Source organism: Aspergillus chevalieri, chromosome 8 (assembly GCF_016861735.1).
Source record: "Aspergillus chevalieri M1 DNA, chromosome 8, nearly complete sequence".
Classification (NCBI taxonomy): domain Eukaryota; kingdom Fungi; phylum Ascomycota; class Eurotiomycetes; order Eurotiales; family Aspergillaceae; genus Aspergillus; species Aspergillus chevalieri.
The window spans coordinates 1,189,510-1,208,127 of NC_057369.1; the positions used below are offsets into that span (position 1 = coordinate 1,189,510).

Below are 18,618 nucleotides of genomic sequence, written 5' to 3' on the forward strand. Positions count from 1 at the left end.
TGCATTGTCCACGGCTTGTGCATGACCGATTACTTCTGTCGTATCTCTAGGCGTTACGTTGGCATTTAACTTCAAGCCTCTGCCTTACTACCGATATTGCGCGTTCTTAAAAAAGCGATGTTTTCGTGGGCTATATACAATTTGGAAGCATTTGTTTAATCAGATGCTCATATCTGCCATTGCATTATATAGACATTATGCATATAAACTCAATCGCTCAGAGAGCGTCCAAAATCAATCAACCGTAGCCGTCTAGCATCACGAGGGTGGAACTGGGCAACCTTCGCTCTCACTAGAAACCTGGAGGCCGCCGACTCTCGAGGGAGGTCAATATACAAAGTATCAGCGTCAATCAGGGAGTCAAGAAGCGTATGCATCTCTGCTGCCGCTGCCTCCCTTCTATTTGACGGGCTCGATCGATGACCATCCTCTTGTCCTGATTGCCGACGCATAAGCTGATCTATCCGTTGCTGACCGCCATCCTGATCTGTATTCCAAGCTCTCGGCTTTTTAGGCTTCCCATGGTTTGTGTAGCCCGCCTCTAACGTGGTATCAGGGATCTCTAATGCATCTCCAACGGTTGGACCCCCTAGACCTTCCGCGGCAAGCATCGCAGCCAGTTGTTCGTCAACGAAGTCATGCAAAGAAGCCCTCAACTTGTCCGCGTCTTTGTCGAGTACTTTATTTCTGGCGCGTTTCTGCTCAATGAGCTCCTCCGCAAGTTGAGACGGTGATTTTTCCTTCTTCCTGGATTTCTCGTTCCGAATCTTTGCGATTCGCTCTTCTAACCCCTTCCTGATCGCTTGGGCGTCACGCAGGTTTGCTTCTTCGGTCTTTAAGCGTTGCCGGCTGGTGGAGAGTTTCTTTGCTGTCATGGAGACTGATACTTTGCTTTCTTTGACTAGCCGGGATATCTCTTCGATGGCTAGTAGAGAAGGTAACGGTGTTCCTGGTGTGGGCAGCTCGTGCTCTGACCCTAGCAGAGAATCGTATGCTTTCTTGGCTCTGCGTACTTGAGATAGGCGGGACTGGGGGTCTGTGCCTATACTCGAAAGGTCGAATGTATTCGAGAAAAGCTACTATACATGTTAGAGATCTTTATTCTTGGTTCAAATGCGAAGTTCGCAAGCGCACCTTCAGTTCACCATCTTGACGCTCGACTTGATTCTGTAGTTCTTTTAATGTCGCATCCAATTTCTGATTAAATTCCTGAATGGCAGTCTGGTCAAGTTGTTGTTGATCGTATTCCTCCTCTGCTTTCTGGCGTCTCTCCGAAAAGTGCTGGATCTTCGTGATGGTCTCCTTTGATATATCCATGTCGCGTCAGGGCATCAATGATTTCGAGCTTCGTACAGATTAAAGTAAACCGCCGTATTCGCATATAGCAGAATAATCAACTTCCAGGTTTATTGACTCGAGAAAACACAAGTACAGTACAAGGGCTGTTACTTGCACAGTGTTCTAACGGTTGAAGCCGTTTGATATCGCCCCACGTGATCCTACACGCGCGTTTCCCGATCAGGCCTAGTGTGATCCCGTGCCCGGCGCCTGCCCGACCTCGTCTTGCAACATCATCTCTTCCTCCCTCGCCCTTACCTCTGCTGTTGCTCCTCCATCGGCTTCGTTCCGTTTTCTGCAGCTTCTTTGCTCTTGACATCTTCATCGCAGCGTATTTTTCGCTCCGACGGCCTCGAATACTTGTTTTCTTTGACATTGGACTGAGATCCGATAGCTCCCCCTTTTCGGGTTGTGTGACGGATCATCTGGCTTCTACAGCGTTAGGAAACCGTTGCATACTTCCGGGAGATTTAAGACTAGGGACGCCAGGTTTTGGCAATTTGTGTTTCAAGGCTCCATTGTGCTTTCCCTATTTGCCTTTCCTTTCCCCCAGCGCTCAGATCTTCACACCCGTCAACCTTTGACCACGCCCGGACCCTGAATACTCCTTCATCTCACCAGCACTTGTCTTCCGCTTCATCGCACCCGACTCGAGCAGCCTATCACGTCTGCTCAAAGTCAAGACCCGTCAATACCCAGCATTTACACTTCTCCTTTCGTCGACCATCTCTCCAACTTCACATTCTACACTGCACGATCACCAGCACTTCCCAATCACACTTAAGCACCAGATTCCCTCTCCCGTCGATCGCCAGCACCAGCAGGTTTTATTGGGAATTCCTGGTGTACATAATCGATCAAATAAAACAAGAAAAGACAGAAACGTTGTTTCTCTTGATACTACGGCTTCTTTCGTAAGTCAAGCAAGACTACTGCACAGCTGAAACAAAATCATGTCTGCGTCACCATTGCAGTCAACCAAGCGTCCCTTGGAGGACCCTTCGTCCCCATCAGGCCCCAATGACCAGCCGGAGGCCAAGCGTCCTGCTCTGGACAAAGTAGTTAAGGGCGACGAGACTGAGGTCGCTTCAGCCGATGGACAGGGAGACACTGTTGTTCCCGACGCTCCCAATGGTAAGGGTGCTTCTTCGGAGACTCAGCCTATCCAGTCGACTGCTTCTCACGCGGAGAGAGCCGGCTCTCAGTCGGACAACCGTCCTCAGGATGAGTCGAGCTGGATCCATATCCGTGCTGTAATCTCGAGCCAGGAGGCTGCCACTGTTATTGGAAAAGGTGGGGAGAATGTGTCCCAGATCCGCCGTCTGTCGGGAGCCAAGTGCACCGTTAGCGACTACTCTCGTGGTGCAGTGGAACGTATCTTGACCGTCAGCGGCCCCCAGGATGCTGTTGCCAAGGTAATTTACGGTTGCTTTCTTCGTCCTCTCATCAGTCCATGATGCTAACTAGCTCCAGGCTTTTGGTCTGATAATTCGTACCCTCAACAATGAACCCCTTGATGCTCCTTCCACTGCCCAGTCCAAGACTTATCCTCTGCGTTTACTAATTCCTCATATCCTCATCGGCTCCATCATTGGCAAGGCCGGTGTCCGCATTCGCGAGATACAGGAGGCGTCCGGTGCTCGTCTGAACGCTTCCGATGCTTGCCTTCCCTTGTCTACCGAACGGTCTCTCGTCATCCTTGGTGTTGCTGATGCCGTACACATCGCCACATACTATGTCGCCGTGACCCTCGTTGAGCAGCTCACTGAACGCTTTGGAGGACCGGCAGCTTCTGCATACGCTACTCGGAGCGGTGGTCCCGCTGGAGCAGTACCCGGTGGCATGCAGGTCGTGCCTTACGTCCCTCAGCCGGCTGGTGGTCAATACGGTCACCCCGACACCTTCAGGAGGCACCACCCTCACCCCAACCGCGCCGCAGCGGGTGCTTACGGTGTTCCTTATATGCACGGCCAGCCCGCACCTACGCCTGTCGCGCAACCCATGCCCTACGGTCCTACCCCTGTTCCTACCGCTGCTGCTCCTCACGCCGCATACGCTGGAGCCGGCCCGCAGGGGCCCACGCCTTACGGTCCCCAGCCTGCCACGGCACGGGGTGCCCCGACACCTGCAGCGCCAGTTGGTGGAGTTATGCCCGGTCAACCATTAACGCAGCAGATCTACATTCCCAACGACATGGTTGGTGCTATCATCGGAAAGGGTGGTGCGAAGATCAACGAGATCCGGCATCTGAGTGGTAGTGTGATTAAGATTAACGAGCCGCAAGAAAGCAGCAACGAGCGGTTGGTTACGATTACCGGTACCCAAGAGTGCAACCAGATGGCACTCTACATGCTATATTCGCGACTTGGTGGGTGACCCCGCATTATGTCAGAGAAGTGGGCAGTGACTAATTATATCGCAGAAAGTGAAAAGCACCGTGTCTAGAGAGGCCTCAGTGCCAAATACAAACGGATGTGGTTCTCCAAAAGTCATACTTTATGGTGGCCGTAATGACTTGGTGTGTTTCTTCTCGGGTATATCGTCAAATGTGTATTTTATCGAAGGCGTTTATTCTGTCGCTGTATTTCTCAGTATCATAATAATGAAGGTTTTCTTTCTTTAACAAGATACATGGCTTGATATACATCAGAAACAAAATCAGATCTTCTTAAAGCTAACATGCTTCATCTTCAATCCCTCGATTGAAGACAACGCCTTCTGTCGAATCGGCTGGATCGTCTCCGTAAACTCCTTCGTCTCCCGAACAGCCATATGCTTCTCCACACTCTCCCACCCAACAGCCAAAAAATGCACAAACGCCTTTCCCGATGGACTAGCCGTATGCTCCACATCACCCGGCCGATCCACATGACCCATAGTCCACGACACGGGCCTCTGTCCCTCCGCCAATTTCTCCGTCAGCGCGCTGCGGAAGTCAATCAGGTTCTGGTACAACGCACTGTGCTCATCTGGGCTCAGGGAGGTGGGGAAGGAGAGGGCCACGAGCTCGGTGACGGGGTTGGTGGTTAGGGTCTCAGTGTCTGTGATGGAGGGGACGAGGGTCGTGTAGAGGGTTGTTGGGGTGGTTTTGGGCTCGAGGAACGGGGTTAGTTGGGCGGAGTGGCTAGCGCCGCGGGCGTCGGTCCAGACTGCATTGTATCACCGTTAGCACCTTCCATCTCTCTATTACTAGTAAATGAATTGATTAGATGTGAGGGAGGGGAGGTACCAATAACCCAAGCAACAACGCTCTCATCCTCGATCGTGCGTCCCCATGCGGAGCTGTGGTATCCGCTCTGTTGCTTTGTGGCACTGAAGAGCTTGAGGAGTTCATTTCCCTCTTCGTTGGGGGTTTCGGGTTTGACGGTGGGTTTTAGTTTGAAGAAGATGAATTCGGCGGTTTGGGACATTTTGTGGCTTGTGATGTGCGGGGTATGTTGTGCAGTATGCAGGTAGCTGGATAAGCTTTTGCTTGACAGGTAGGTTAAATCGACTATATAAGGATTAAGATCGGTGATTTGGTTTTTAACTGAGGTTGAGAACGGAAGGAGGGTATATGCCCTCTGCTGGGAAGAAAGGTTCGTATTTGAAGTCGAGTGTTGGCTGATGTCACTGGGATGATGTCAGTGCCCTTTTCGTGATGCTACCACTGAACTACGAGCAGACCTAATAAAATAAAGATTTGCTTCATCATTAAACATCCCTATTGAAGCATTGTGGAAGAGGAAACAAGAAAAATTGCACTTTATGTACATACAAACACAGGCTCAAAATCATTCATTCCCAACTTCAATCCTCGTAAAACCTCAAAATAGAGCATGATCCTACATGTCCTCCACGCCTCTCACTTTCTCCTTCTTCTCGCCAATGGCCTTCTTCAAATTCCTCACGAGATGTTGTCTGCGAGTATTCTTGGCTTTCCACCGCTCACTCTCTTGCTTACCAACCAGATCCCCAGCACCTGCGTCAACACCCTCAACATTACGAAGCCTGCTGACTCGTGCAGATCCGTTGATGCTGGAGCGGAAGTTAACGCCCCGCGACGCAGAGTCAGGCGTATGATAAGCGCTGAAACTTCCGTCCAGAGATCCCCGAGAACCCGGTGTAGTGGGGAAATTCCGCATGCCCTTCCTGGGTGTCGTGAATGGTGATCCCTCGCGGCTGCGGCTGGCGGAAGCTGCAGTAGTGTCGATTCCCAGTTTCTTGAGCTGAACTTCGAGGACGTCGATATCACCGCTCTTGCTCTCGGCCATGTTCATCATCGTGGCGATGGTGGAGGTGACGGCCTCAACAGTTGGGCGTTTCGCGGGGGAGGCGCCGTCAGCGCGAGGGGCGTCGGCGATTTTAGCGCGTAGGAGGGATACTCCTCCTTCCAGGTCGGCTAACCTGGCCTGGAGGTCGGTGGACGCTGTTCGTAGATCTTGTTGGAGATTGGCTTGTTCGGCGGAGAGAGGTGCAGAGAGGATGGCTGCGGTGTCGACGTGTGCATCGAGAGTCTTTCGGATGCTTGCACACTGTCTCCGCAAAGCCACGATGTCTTTTCCTAGGAGTTCTCTGCAGCTGTCCAGTTTCTTCTCTACACCCTGCACCCGTTGCTGTTGAAGGGACCCGGCCAACATTACGACCGCGTTATCAAGTTCCTCGATCTGAGAGAGAGGGAGCTTCTCATCCAGGACAGCGGCGGGGTTGTCGCCCTTGAGCGTCTCGATCCAGTTCGAATCATCCTGCGGCTCCTTCTGATACAACAAGAACGAAGCCAGCGAGCGAGCGTTGATTCCTAAAGTATCCACCATGGAGTTGATATCACGGTACAGTCTCTCAATCTGTCCGGGAATACCAGGCTTGGCCGTCTCGCCGGAGTAGTCGTGGTGGGGCAAGAAGGGGTCAAGGGTAGGCACTGGCTCCAAGGGCTGAGCAAGGTCTGCACGAAGTCGTTCATCTTCATCGTCATCAGAGAGAGCCTGCGCTTCTTCTTCCTGGCGCTGCGCCTCGGCCTGCAAGCGGGCCTGCTCTTCTCGGGCAGCGAGCTCAGCAGCATTAGGTCTTCGTTGGTTAGACTCTTTAAGCGCTGCCTTCCGAGAAGCAAGAGCATCTCCAGGGCCCTTAGGAGGACCAGAAGGCTTATAGCTATCAAGTTTAGATGGTCCTTTATGGGCGCCGGCGCGCATCGGGCTGGGTGACCGTGGGGATCCAATCTTGGCTTGAGATCTGGGCGGGAAGAAGGGTTGTTTGTTGATCTCTCCAAATAGGCCTTTAGAAAGTGGCTTCTGCTCATCTGGTCTCGAAATCCTGGTAAACAATCCACCCGCGGGGCTCTTCTCTTCGAAGGAGCTTTCCAGCGAGGCCTTCGGGCTTTGGAAATCGGTTTGGCTGATGTCGTGAGTCACGTCTTCCCCACTGTCAGCGAAATCTGATTCCTCTCCCTCCTCATCACCTTCTTCTTCTCCTTCTTCTTCTTCTTCCCCTCGCTGTTCCTCTTCATCTTCTTCATCCTCTTCGTCCTCTTCGTCTCCTTCTCTTTCAGACCCCGCTTCCTCTTCCTCGTCTGCATCAGACTCGTCGGGAATAGGACTTTCCTCTGCACCCTCCGCAGGGCCTGCTACAGAAGCAGGAGTGGCTGGCTCAGGAGGCAACGGTGCCTCCTCCGCCTCTTTCTTGATTTCTGATGCCTTGGGCTTGGCACTGAAATCAGGTGGCAGCGGAGCTTCTTCCTTAGGAGTTGGCTTGGGTTTCGCGGCAAAATCTGGCGGCAGAGGTGCCTCGTCCGCCGAATCCTTGGACACATTCGATGAAGCAGACGTATCCCCCGGTCCATAGACTGCTCTGCTTGTAGGATCAGGAGGTAATGGTGGCTCTCCTGCTGGTGTGCCCACTGGAGTTTCCTTTGGCGATTCCTTCTTGGGTGTTGCTGTCTTCTCGGACAGGGGAGAAAAGGGGCTGGGGCTGGCAGGCTTGTTTTGGGTAACACCAGGTCCGAAAAGTGAGAATGGAGACTTGCTGGTTTGTGCTGGTGCTGGTTCGGATGGCTTTGGGGCATTGAAAATGGATGGTGCCGCTGGTGCAGATGGCTGGCCGAACAAGGAGGGCGCTGGTTGTAGTGCAGCTGGCTTGGCAGGCTCTGGTTGTTCCGCCGGCACATCATCCCTGTCGTCCATCGATTCGGCAGGAGGGCTAGTCTTGTCAGGTGCTGACACCATCTCGTCGAATGATGTGCCTAAATTGAACATTCCACCGCCAGAAGGCTTCTCAGGCTTGGGAGCATCGTTTACGGCAGTACCGTCGCCCTTGAATGTAGAGCCAAGTTGGAAGCCGCCTGTGCCCAGGCCCATTGGGCCCTTCGCTGCGTCCGTGCTGGGTGGGGGGAAAGCCGTTTTTGTATCCGGCTGTCCAAAGGCAGACGGACCAGAAAGCTGTGCGAACGGACTTTCACCCGTCGCCAGCTTGCCAAATGAAGATGCTCCCGCTGCGCTAGCAAAAGGAGATTGGCTCGCAGTTTGGCCAAATGGCGATGCGGCCGCTGGTTTGCCAAAAGGAGATTCTCCCGGCTTTGCGGCAGCAAAGCTAGCAAACCCACCACCAGCACCAGCATTAGCAAACGAGCCAAATCCTCCACCAGAACTAGCAGTGATTCCAAGAGAACCAAGACTTTTGCCAGGAGTCGATGGCTGGCCAAATGACGACGGCTGACCGAATCCAGACGGCTGGCCAAATGTAGGCGTCGAGCCGAGTCCAGTTTTTCCGAATTGTGGTGTCCCTTGTCCTATGGCGCTAGGCTGGCCAAAGGGATTTCCTCCAATACCCGACGGCGTTCCGAATGAGGGCTTCCCAAAAGCAGAACCTTGGCTACCGCCGCCCAGAGGCGAGGGACTACCGAAACCCGGCGTCCCAGAGGGCTTTCCAAATGGGTTGGCACTTAGAGCAGACGGGCTGCCGAACCCTGACTGTCCAAATGCAGGCTGAGCTGTAGGTTGAGGCTGAGCTTGTGGTTGCGGTTGCAGTGGTGCGGCTTGTTGTTGTGAGCCGGCAGGAGCCAGTCCTTGGTAAGGAATGTTCTGACGGATGGCATCCGAGTAGATGAACCACCAAGAACAAAGAATACCGTCGTTGTTAAGGAGTAGGATGTTTGGTAAAGGTGTAGAGCTCTCGAGAATGTCTTCACCTTGAATGGGCGACACGACCTTCTCCGTACTGGTGAGGTCAATACCCAAACCGATCACCGAGGTTTCCTCAACAGAATCTTTCAACGGAAGGGATGCTCGCTTTACATCATCGCTAACTTCGGTAGTCGTAAAAAGGTTCACGGTACCCTGGGCAGATTCATCGTTCGACAACGCCTTGTCAGCCCGGGTAATAAGACCCACGTCGGTAGACGCAGTAGAAGAGATGACAAGGACATCTTTCAGGTGTGGTTTGTAATCTCTCAGGCGTGCAATGAACTGGTAGGCCGGCGTGCGCTTAAAACCAAAGGGTCCGCATAACTCCGGCATTTTCTGAATCAAGAATGGACCTTGCTTCCGTCGTGTGATGATATAGTAAGATGATGGTGGGTTCTGCCCCATATCATCTTCGGCTGCATTAGGTGTGTAGACCATTAAAAAGATGTCGTTTTCAAGCCATGCGATAGAAGAAACTGCAACGTAATTAGCCACGCGGTTATCCTGGAATGGTAGCGGCCAAACTCACTGTGGCATTCCCCTTCGAGGTCAGGAGGACGCGGGATAACATCCTTCTGCGCACCATCCGGGGCCATCTGATATCCAGTCCCGTCCGCAAGGCCGGCAACCAGCTGCTTGCCCTTATTACTCCAGCAAACCGAACTGACCCCATTCTTCAGAACCGGACCATTAGGCCCCGCAACAAGATTACCCCCTTTCAGGTCCGCCATAAGAAGCTCACCATTCACAGTGACGAGAGCAACAAGCGTCGAGTGGGCGTCACCGGCCGGGCTGGGGTTAGGCACAACGGCCCGGAAGGTGGCGCCGTTCGTCGGGACAGACAAGGCCGGTTGCGCATTCCCTTGCAATAAACCCGACGTCTCGAAAACTGACAATTGTGCTCCATTTTCCGTCGTCAACACCAGGGCACTGTCACCTGATGCGAAGGCTACATGTGTAGGTCGCCCCGGCAAAGGGATCGTGAACTGCGGTTGGAACTGTTTGGTCTTGATCTTTTCTTCTCCGGTCGGGGCGGAAATAGCCTTTCGCACGGATTCGGAGCTAGCTACGGCGAGCGAATCCGGGCCAGCACCAACTACAACGCCTTTCGTGGATGCGATAGCTAAAAGCGAGCAGAAAGGGGCCGGAAGGGCATCGGAAGGCCAAGGAGTTGGGAGGAGCTGAACGTTGCTATCACCAGAGACGCCTTTGAAACCGACATCCTAGTTTTAATCACCTATTAGCCACCGGCAAGTAGACAAAAGCATGAAGTAAAAAACGCGAAACGTACATCCGTAAAGACATCTGACAGCTCCGAGCCCAGCTCGATGTTTCCGCTAGGGTTGAACGTCATTCTGGGTCTGTCAAAGTCGGCTAAAATCGAACGAGGACGGTCGCCTTGGTGTCTTCTTAAACCTGGATCATGGAGGGGGCGAACGTGCTGTAGCGACAAGGAAGAAAGGAGCGACGCTGGAGTGCTTGGAGACTCCGATAGTAGAAAGTACGCGCAAAAAACTTGACGACCTCCCCTTGACGGGAAGAGCCAAGGGCAAATAAGAGAATCGGAGAGTTGGATACAATAATCAAGAAAGATGCGAATGCAGTGATAGCGTCGTGCTTGGCCGCTCAAAGGGAGGAAAATAAGCAGAGGAAGAATGAGGTCTACCAAATGATGCTTTTTCGTGCCGGCGAAGACAAAACAGCGGAAGCTCTTTATGCCTTATATATAAGGCATAAATGAGGCACCGATAGTCGTCACTCCAGCTCGACCTTTCGCCGTCCATCGTCAACTCTCAATCACCGACGCAGCTCTAGCTCCAGCTACTTTTCCCATCTTCATTAACTGCTCCTTTAGTCCCTTTTGCTTGACTCTCTTTAGGGACCTCTACAACGACCCTTTTTTATCTGACTCCGTTTCCTCCGTCGTACACGCTACACCGTCATCATGGCGGGCTTCGATTTCTCCAACCACAACCGCAATGTGGCTCTCCACGCCAGAGGCGTGCCTCTTCCCAAGGCTACTAGCACCGGTACGACAATTGTCGGCTGTTGCTATGATGGAGGTGTTGTGGTATGTCCATACAATGCTGGTGGGATGATGGTCTGGAGCTAACGACCCCCAGATTGCAGCAGATACCAGAGCTACCAGCGGACCTATTGTCGCCGACAAGGTACGATAGAATCTTACAACCGACTACAGGAACATCAAAGAAGGCGTTCAGTCGGCTGACCCATACAGAACTGTGAAAAACTCCACTATATCGCGCCCAAGATCTGGTGTGCCGGAGCCGGTACCGCCGCCGACACCGAATTCACAACCGCCCTGATCAGCTCCAACATCGAACTGCACTCCCTCTCGACTGGCCGGCCCCCGCGAGTCATCACCTGCATGACCATGCTGAAGCAGCACCTCTTCCGATACCAGGGCCACATCGGCGCGTATCTGGTGGTTGCGGGTGTGGACCCCACGGGCGTCGGCCTGTTCACTGTGCACGCCCACGGTTCGACAGATAAGCTCCCCTACGTGACAATGGGATCGGGTTCATTGGCCGCCATGTCTGTGTTCGAGTCAATGTGGAAGCCTAACCTGAGCCGGGAGGACGCGATTAACCTCTCCGCGGAGGCGATCAAGGCTGGTATCTTCAACGACTTGGGTTCGGGTAGTAATGTCGATGTGTGTGTTATTCAGCAGGATGGGCCGACGCAGTTGCTGCGCAATTACATGAAGCCTAACGAGCGTGGTGAGAAGGAGCGGAATTACCGTTTCCCCAAGGGTACGACGGCTTGGTTGAATCAGAAGGTTATCAGCAAGGAGGATATGAAAAAGTACGTAGTTGTCGAGGAGGTTTCTGGGGACAAGGACCTTGCCATGGATGTGGATTCTTAAGTGCAAATTGTCACTATACATGATGATATTTGATGTTTAATCAATGGTTATTTTATACGAGTCTCGTCTATCAAGCACGGCCGTCTAACTTGGTATCTGCCGTAACGCCTGAAGCTAGAATCAAGACGCAGTTATCTATACACATAAACCATATCTATACATACAAATGTACACCCTACTCATCCTCCTCAACACCTATCCTCGAAACTCCGTATCTCGGCCCCTCCATCAACTCCTTCGCGACCTCCGCATCCTCAAACTTCTTCACCAACTCCCAAATATACAAATACCTCGTGGACGCTACCCTCAACCCTTCCCTCTGGTATCTGATAATCCCCGCATGATACATAGCACGCACAAGCGAAGGCTTCACGGGCGCATTATGCGTCATTAGGAAATTGTAGAGCCAGTGGATGAGATGAAAAGAGCGGCGCGGGGTGAGGTTTCTGGAGCAGGAGAGGACAATGGCGAGGATGTGGATCATTTCGAGGGCATCGTGGGGGTTTGGGAGGTTGGGCTGGGGTTTTGATGTTGTATTGGGGATGATGTTGGGTTGTTCAGGAGAATCAGAGACGGGCCAGGACTTGGCGAGGGAGACTTTAAGTGGTGTATGAGCGCGAAGGAGACGGATGAGTGTCCAGACGCTTTTCGAGTCTCCGGTTTTGGCGAGATGCACGACGTGGTTGGTAAATGCTAAGCTGGAGACATCGACCTGGCATACCGTTTGTTCGAAAGAGCTGAAAAACAGCGATTTGCTGGAATTGTATGTGTGCAGGTCTGTGAAGAGATCTGCAAACGAGACACGCGAGCGTTCTAGTCGTTGTAGGGCTTTGCGGGTTGCTTTGGTCATGTTCTTTCGGACCTTCATGTCGACGGCTAGCATCATTAGGCCGCTGAAGGGGATGTCCAAGTCGTGGATGTCTTTCATAAGTTTGCTTAGGAAGTCTCCGTCCCTTGCTTGTTTGGTTATATATTCGTACTGGTCGAAGAGTTGGGTTATAGGTGCATCAACGTGTTTCGAACGTTTCCAAGGCGGTCCGAAGTGTTCGCTCAAAGTCCGTAGAACCCAGAGGCGGAGAATAATCTGATGGTCTGTTGAAATTTCTGGCACGTTGTTGTTGGGTGTTGCAGCATTCTGCGGATTTAAGTCCAACCAGACTGGTGAACAAATAAAAGATCTGACATCTTGAAGCTCGAGCAAACAGTCTTGCCACCTCTCCAGCAGCAACATCCTATGGTGATCTTTCTCTGAAGAAGTCAGGCTTTCAGTTACACGGATCATATACTCCGACGCGACATCTGGGTTAAAATGGTTCAAGAGCTCTGCGACAAAAGTTCCATCGGCTTCAGAACCCGTCTTTATTTGCAGATCCAACCATCCCATGATGAACTTCGGTACCCACGAGCAACTAGAATCCGATCCGTGAGTTGCCAGGATAATTTCCAAAGCCAAATCCATGCCTGCAGCTGAGTGCCGCTGCTCCAGTATCTCCAGCCATGCATCCACAGTCTCCGCATCCAAATCGCCATGCGTAAATACGTCGCAGCGACCAATTGCATCCCACATTTGCCGGTACCATTCAATCATGTACTTCGGATCCAGCTTGGCCCCGCGAATCTTCGGAATAGACTTAACAATGGCGCGAACCTCATCAGGCGGAATTATTCCAAGTTCCAGCGCACGAGCAATCGCACTGAGACAACCACTTCTTTGGTTTAACCGAATCTCATGACGGGCAAGATGCTCTACGACAGCCGTGTAGTTGCCGGCACCTCTGATATTCAACGTTAAATCGTCCAGGAAACGAAACAACGATTGGTCAACTGCTCTTGTATGGACCGATTTGGCGAGCAGATAGCTGAATATCTTGCGACTGTAAGCCGGCTCACGCTGCAAATTGATATCCAACTCATTGAGGACCCCCTTGATGGCCGTCGTCGACCAATTGCTCTCCAGGTATTCTTCCAGATATTTCTCACGAGCAGCACTATCGTTTATCCCAACTTCAACCGGCCAGCCGCCCCTTCCACTCGGACCAGTATTCTTCTCATAGAACGGAAAACCATCACCCAGGGAAGCCGAAGGCTGCATGCCTATCAGGAAATCACAGTCAGCCCCGCGCAACAAAAAAAAAAACCACCCTCAATTTTGACAGACTCACCTTGACCCTGCTCCACCCGCGCCTGAGCCTCCTCCCCGTTCCTCCCCCTCGTATACGTCCACTTCATATGCTCCCTCCCATTCCTCCCAAACAAACACGAAATATCCCCCAACGGCCCAGACCCCGCAATACTCGCCAAGGCCGTATTCCTCCTCTTCGCCAACCGCCTCCTCGCCTCCAACGGACCCGGGGCCCGGCTCTCATACCGCCGCTGCTGCTTTCGCCCAGCGCTACCACCATTCGCGAACCGTCGGAATGTCGTCGCGAGGAAGTCGTCGCTGATCCAGACGTGGTCGGTGATGAACGGTGCTGTCACGGAGTAAGAGGCATGCCTATAGGCATGCCTACCGAAGGACATGTGGGCGGGAACCGGGAGGCATTGAATTATCCTGTTGTTTTCGTGGCGCTGGGATTGAATTGGCCCTTGTCTGCTTTCCGTCGGCTTGGTGGTGGTTAAGGCCTGTCAGGTGTCCGTCAATTAACGAGCGATGGCTCGTCGGAGCTCGGACCAGGTGGTTAGTCAGCATATCGGAGAGTTAGTGCCAAGACTTGATGGATGGTCTACGGGATACGGGTATTTTGAGCAAAGGGAGAAGCAGATTGAATGCTATTTTGATGGCTTTGTTGTGCTATAATAGCTGCAGTTCATCCCCCGTGTACATGAGATCGATATAAACGAAATGCAAAGCCTGCACGCCTGTCCATGCATGAATTCTCTCCAACCAGTGGTATCTTATGCTAATGCAAGCAGGAACAGGAAAAGAATGGCTCCAAGAAAGAAAAGAAATGGAGCAAGATAAAAAGGAGGGTGACGCTTTTGGGAAGGTAACAGGTATCGGGATGCCTAGGTGTATGAATGAAAAGGGAGGGAGGTCAAGACCTTTGCCCCTGCTCCCCGGGAAGTGGCTTTCTCCCGGTCACCACATGGAACTCTGTGTAGCTATGGATGTCCCGGTTCTGAATACTCTTCCGCACATCGACGAGGAAGACTTCGATCTCGGGCTTCGACCAGCCCAGGACCATCAGAGGCTTGTACGACCAACCCGACAACGCCTCGAGCCAGTTGGTCTCGCTCCACGAGCCGATATTGCTCAGATGCGGATCCGACGGCCATGGATTCGTGGGCAGCTTGGACTTGCGACTCTGTACATCAACAAATCCCAAATCATTCATCCACTGGGCCATACGGGGAGCAACCCGAAACTGCCTGGGCGGGTCTGACACTTGGCCCGATCGCACACTGAGATCGAACCAGTCGTGCAGAGCATAATCGCAGAAGCCGTCTGGGTTCTCTGGCGGCATTGTGCCATCGTCGCAGCGAGGCTTGGGGTCGAGCTCGTGGCATTCGATGTAGCCGCCGGGTTTGAGGTAACGCATGGCCTTGCGGAGCAGGGCTTTGTACGAAGGCAGAGACCCCGTCAGGTGGGAAATGTGGATGAAGTCGAAATGGTCATTTTCCCATAACCAGTCGTCTTCGGTGGCATCGTCGACGAGGAAATGGACGTTTTCGGGTACTTCTGTCGGCTGCACGGGTGAGAGGTCTGTGCCTATGATTTCGGCTTGTGGGAAGATGGGTGCTAAGGGGAATCGTAAGAAAGGGCGTTCTCTCAAGAACAAAAAAAAAAAAAAAAGGGGGGGAGATGAGGAAGCTTACCCATTTCCATCGGCCAGATGCCAGAGCCCGTACCAATGTCGAGAATCCGTTGGGGGTTCTCCACGGGGGCGAAGAACAAGCGACCCTCGTTGATGAGCTTGAACATATGGTGCTGCATGTCTAGACGATCGAGTTCCTGCTCATCATTGGGATAGAGGTAGGCTATGTGGTTGATGATTAGTTTGCCATCTGCTATTAGTTCTTCAATCTCGTCAAGAGAACGTACCACCCTCATGGTATCTATGGTACCGTCGTCCATGTTCGATGGGATAGTCCGTCACACTGGCCGTCAACGACTGCGTGTCACTGCCATCAGGGTTATGAGTTGATGCCTGTCTGATAGACCGGAAACGATTGCCACGACCGTGGAAAAGATGAAGAGAAAGAAAAGAGAAAACTTACAGGTCTTGACTCGACTGTTGAGACATTTTTTCCGTTCCGTCAGCACTCCTATAGGTCAAGGCACGACAACAACGACCACATAAAAATTCAAAAAATCAAAAAAGGTGGAAAATGGGCGAACAGCAAAACAAATAAAGGACATGTTCTTCGATGACAGTTTACCTCAGGGCTTGCACTCATTCTAGTACGGATGGGCCGAGTGAGCATTGGGATTGTCGGTCCAAAACCCTCTTGGGTGGTGTTGTGGGGGGGAGGAGTCCGTAGTAGGAGGTGGTGAAGTTTCTATGTGTGTACGGAATAGTACTCCTCTCGTTCAGTAATAAATGTAAAGAAAAATAAAAAATCATAAAAAAAATAATGGAATATAGCTGTAAATAATAGGTAAGAGTCCGTCCCACTGGAAACAGTAAGAGTTGGATCCGTCCCCACGGGTCTGGAGAAATATTTAAGGTCTTTGGTAAGTTACTATAGTGTGAATCACATATACGCTCCAGGATCCTTTAACTGGCAGCACTAAGCAACCTAATAAAGGGTATATGGCAGGGAAAATGGAAAATAAAAGAATCCGTACAAAATGCTCCTTCCCGGCAGATTGGATTAAGTTTGTTGGCAGCCGAAGACGATCCAGTGGTTCCAAAAGATGGAAATTACCCTCTTACCCTCTTTTTACGCCCGGGTCGTAACTTTGTTTTCACTCTTTTTGTTTTTTTTTTTATCCCTTCCACCAAGAGTTTCCTCTGTCTGGCCGGAACTTTCTACTCTGACCTGCAGTCCCAGGTAAAGTAATTCTGCTAGGAGACTGTATCTTGGAAGTCTACTCCGTACTATGGCTGGCTCTAGGAAAGACAAAACCCCCTGGAAAATCCCGGCAGCTAAGAGCACGGGCGTTCCAGGCCACCGGGTTCTGTCTTTTCCTTTTATTTTCATTACGACGCACTGGAGACCGTACGTATTCTGTATCTATGTGCTATTTATACCCGGGTATCTTTTCCGCGATACAAAGCGCATATGGTACAATCGGGGCCTCTGTTCACCTGCTAACAGAGGACCGTGGTACCAAATCAATAGCACTCAGAAGAGAACTCCACATCCAAGAGACAAAGTATGGAATAGATAATCTACAGAGTTTGAAGCTGAAAGATCACCCGCAGCCGGAGACCAATGGTTGTTGGTGCCAAACTGCCGGATACAAATGCTCAGTACGTACAAAGTTATACGAATACCCGGCGTTGACCATAGTTGATATCGGAGAAAGACCGGGAAGACCCCTGTTGCATTCGGTATTCGTTCTGATTTGACCACGTAGTAATGCTACAGTATTGTACTAGCATACAGGTAGATACAGGTAGGAGAATACACACCATACCCTTTGGGATGCTGTAAAAAAAAAAGGGTAATAATAAACCTCCCCTATCATAATATAACCACACTGTCGGAACACGATCTCCACCGCTGGTCTTCCCCGACCGATTTCTAATCGCCTTCTAACCGCGTTGCTTTTTTGCATTTCTTCATTCTTTGGTACGCGAACCAGACAGGCAAAGTCTATCCGCTCGCTGGACCACTCTGTGTGCTCACTATAAACACAAATACCTTTCCAGAGTTCTCCATCGGTAATCCCGTCTCTTTGCTATGACAAATCCCTTCCGCCGGGTCGGCTGAGGTTGGAGTCATCTTTTTACATACATACTAGCACGGAGTATCTGTAGGTCGTGGTTGGAGAAGTCCTCACTCGCAGTGTGCGTACTAGTACATACAGAATGCACGGAGAAGTCCTATGTCCTATACACCTATTGTCGGGGTATTATACCCAAAGCGTTCACCACCCTATTCATTCCGAAACGCAAGAGATTTAATGCATGCTATTCCGGCCCGGGCGTTTAAGGAGTTGACAAGACAATCAAGGAATCAACCTTTTTTAGCCGCGAATTGCATTGATCTACAATCTTCCGTTTCGGTTTCGAGGACATGGTTACCACAATTCAAATACTGAACGCTAGTACGAGCGCTGCGGCGTAGTGAGCACTAGTAAAGTATTACTGTGCCTCAGATAAATGAGGCGGTTGGTAGGAATCTCAACGGTCGTCTCTATGTATCTATTTATCTCGTACGAGGCAGCCAGGCAACCGGAGTTCTCCGTCAACTAGTTAGTAATCAAAACCTGAGGCACCCCCTCGTTTCGCCTTTCCTTCCAGGTCCGACATTTAATTAACTGACAGCGGTGGCACCTGTCATGGTCGGATACATACTGTGCACGGATATTGTATTCGGTAATAATTGATGTAAGACTTGATTGCACGGAGGACCGGAGAAAGTTGAATCAAAAAAAAAAAAAAGAAACACACCCCCCCCCCTGGCGAGGTGGCACTATTGCTCCGGGTACAGAAAAGCGGAACCAAACTGCTGGGACCAACTTTGTTCGGCATTTATACGCGAGTTTTTACCTCCCAGCAGACTTTAGCAAACAAATAGATGGAGTAATATGCGTTTAGTCTTTTTGAAGAGATGCTTCGTCTCTTGCCATCGTCCAGGGTCTTGAAACAGTCTCCTGCACGATGCGGCGCCTCCCTCGACTTGCCCATTACGGAATAGATCTGACAAACGGGAAGGCGTTCCGGGGCTGCGGTAACAGCGCAAGAGCCACCTGAATTATTGACTACAATAGAACAGACTAACCCCTGGAAGAAGGAAAACAAAGAAAATCATGCCAATGGACTTGGAGTAACAGTTCGAAGTACTTCATACAGATGATTACTCGTACGGGGGTATATGCATGTACCAGAACGCAAGGATTCTATATCTGTGAGAGGTGTTCGCTAGAGGGATACAGGGATAATAAAGTAATTCAGCCCTACCTTATTACCATTGAGTGCTTTTGCATTGCCAGAAATTCGGACTCGAATGTCTAGCAATAATTTCCATGCATACCCGTGAAAACCACAACAAGGTCTGATATATATTAAACTGGTCAAAATGATCGGATGTCATTCGCCTCACGTTCGGAAGCCAGTCTTGCTTTCG

The 18,618-nt window shown here is 51.3% G+C and overlaps 7 protein-coding genes across 7 annotated transcripts; 2 read left to right on the forward strand and 5 right to left on the reverse strand.

The window, feature by feature from the left end:
- Window positions 1-209: 209 nt before the first annotated feature.
- ACHE_80404A (uncharacterized protein) lies at window positions 210-1,317 on the reverse strand (the record flags this gene model as incomplete). Its single annotated transcript, XM_043283771.1, has 2 exons — window positions 210-1,076; window positions 1,135-1,317. 2 exons carry the CDS (start codon window positions 1,315-1,317, stop codon window positions 210-212), a joined length of 1,050 nt encoding a protein of 349 aa, XP_043141017.1.
- A 974-nt stretch (window positions 1,318-2,291) lies between these two features.
- On the forward strand, window positions 2,292-3,783 carry ACHE_80405S (telomere maintenance protein PBP2; the record flags this gene model as incomplete). Its single annotated transcript, XM_043283772.1, has 3 exons — window positions 2,292-2,753; window positions 2,812-3,706; window positions 3,761-3,783. The coding sequence occupies 3 exons, from the start codon at window positions 2,292-2,294 to the stop codon at window positions 3,781-3,783; spliced, it is 1,380 nt and encodes a 459-aa protein (XP_043141018.1).
- Window positions 3,784-3,996: 213 nt separating this feature from the next.
- ACHE_80406A (uncharacterized protein) lies at window positions 3,997-4,748 on the reverse strand (the record flags this gene model as incomplete). Its single annotated transcript, XM_043283773.1, has 2 exons — window positions 3,997-4,487; window positions 4,568-4,748. 2 exons carry the CDS (start codon window positions 4,746-4,748, stop codon window positions 3,997-3,999), a joined length of 672 nt encoding a protein of 223 aa, XP_043141019.1.
- A 414-nt stretch (window positions 4,749-5,162) lies between these two features.
- On the reverse strand, window positions 5,163-9,846 carry ACHE_80407A (FG-nucleoporin NUP159; the record flags this gene model as incomplete). The annotated part of the gene is made up of 3 exons (XM_043283774.1): window positions 5,163-8,968; window positions 9,022-9,715; window positions 9,784-9,846. The coding sequence occupies 3 exons, from the start codon at window positions 9,844-9,846 to the stop codon at window positions 5,163-5,165; spliced, it is 4,563 nt and encodes a 1,520-aa protein (XP_043141020.1).
- A 591-nt stretch (window positions 9,847-10,437) lies between these two features.
- pup1 (proteasome core particle subunit beta 2) lies at window positions 10,438-11,379 on the forward strand (the record flags this gene model as incomplete). Its single annotated transcript, XM_043283776.1, has 3 exons — window positions 10,438-10,563; window positions 10,616-10,663; window positions 10,732-11,379. The coding sequence occupies 3 exons, from the start codon at window positions 10,438-10,440 to the stop codon at window positions 11,377-11,379; spliced, it is 822 nt and encodes a 273-aa protein (XP_043141021.1).
- Window positions 11,380-11,554: 175 nt separating this feature from the next.
- On the reverse strand, window positions 11,555-13,899 carry ACHE_80409A (uncharacterized protein; the record flags this gene model as incomplete). Its single annotated transcript, XM_043283777.1, has 2 exons — window positions 11,555-13,473; window positions 13,542-13,899. The coding sequence occupies 2 exons, from the start codon at window positions 13,897-13,899 to the stop codon at window positions 11,555-11,557; spliced, it is 2,277 nt and encodes a 758-aa protein (XP_043141022.1).
- Window positions 13,900-14,414: 515 nt separating this feature from the next.
- ACHE_80410A (class I SAM-dependent methyltransferase) lies at window positions 14,415-15,454 on the reverse strand (the record flags this gene model as incomplete). The annotated part of the gene is made up of 2 exons (XM_043283778.1): window positions 14,415-15,118; window positions 15,196-15,454. 2 exons carry the CDS (start codon window positions 15,452-15,454, stop codon window positions 14,415-14,417), a joined length of 963 nt encoding a protein of 320 aa, XP_043141023.1.
- Window positions 15,455-18,618: the final 3,164 nt, after the last annotated feature.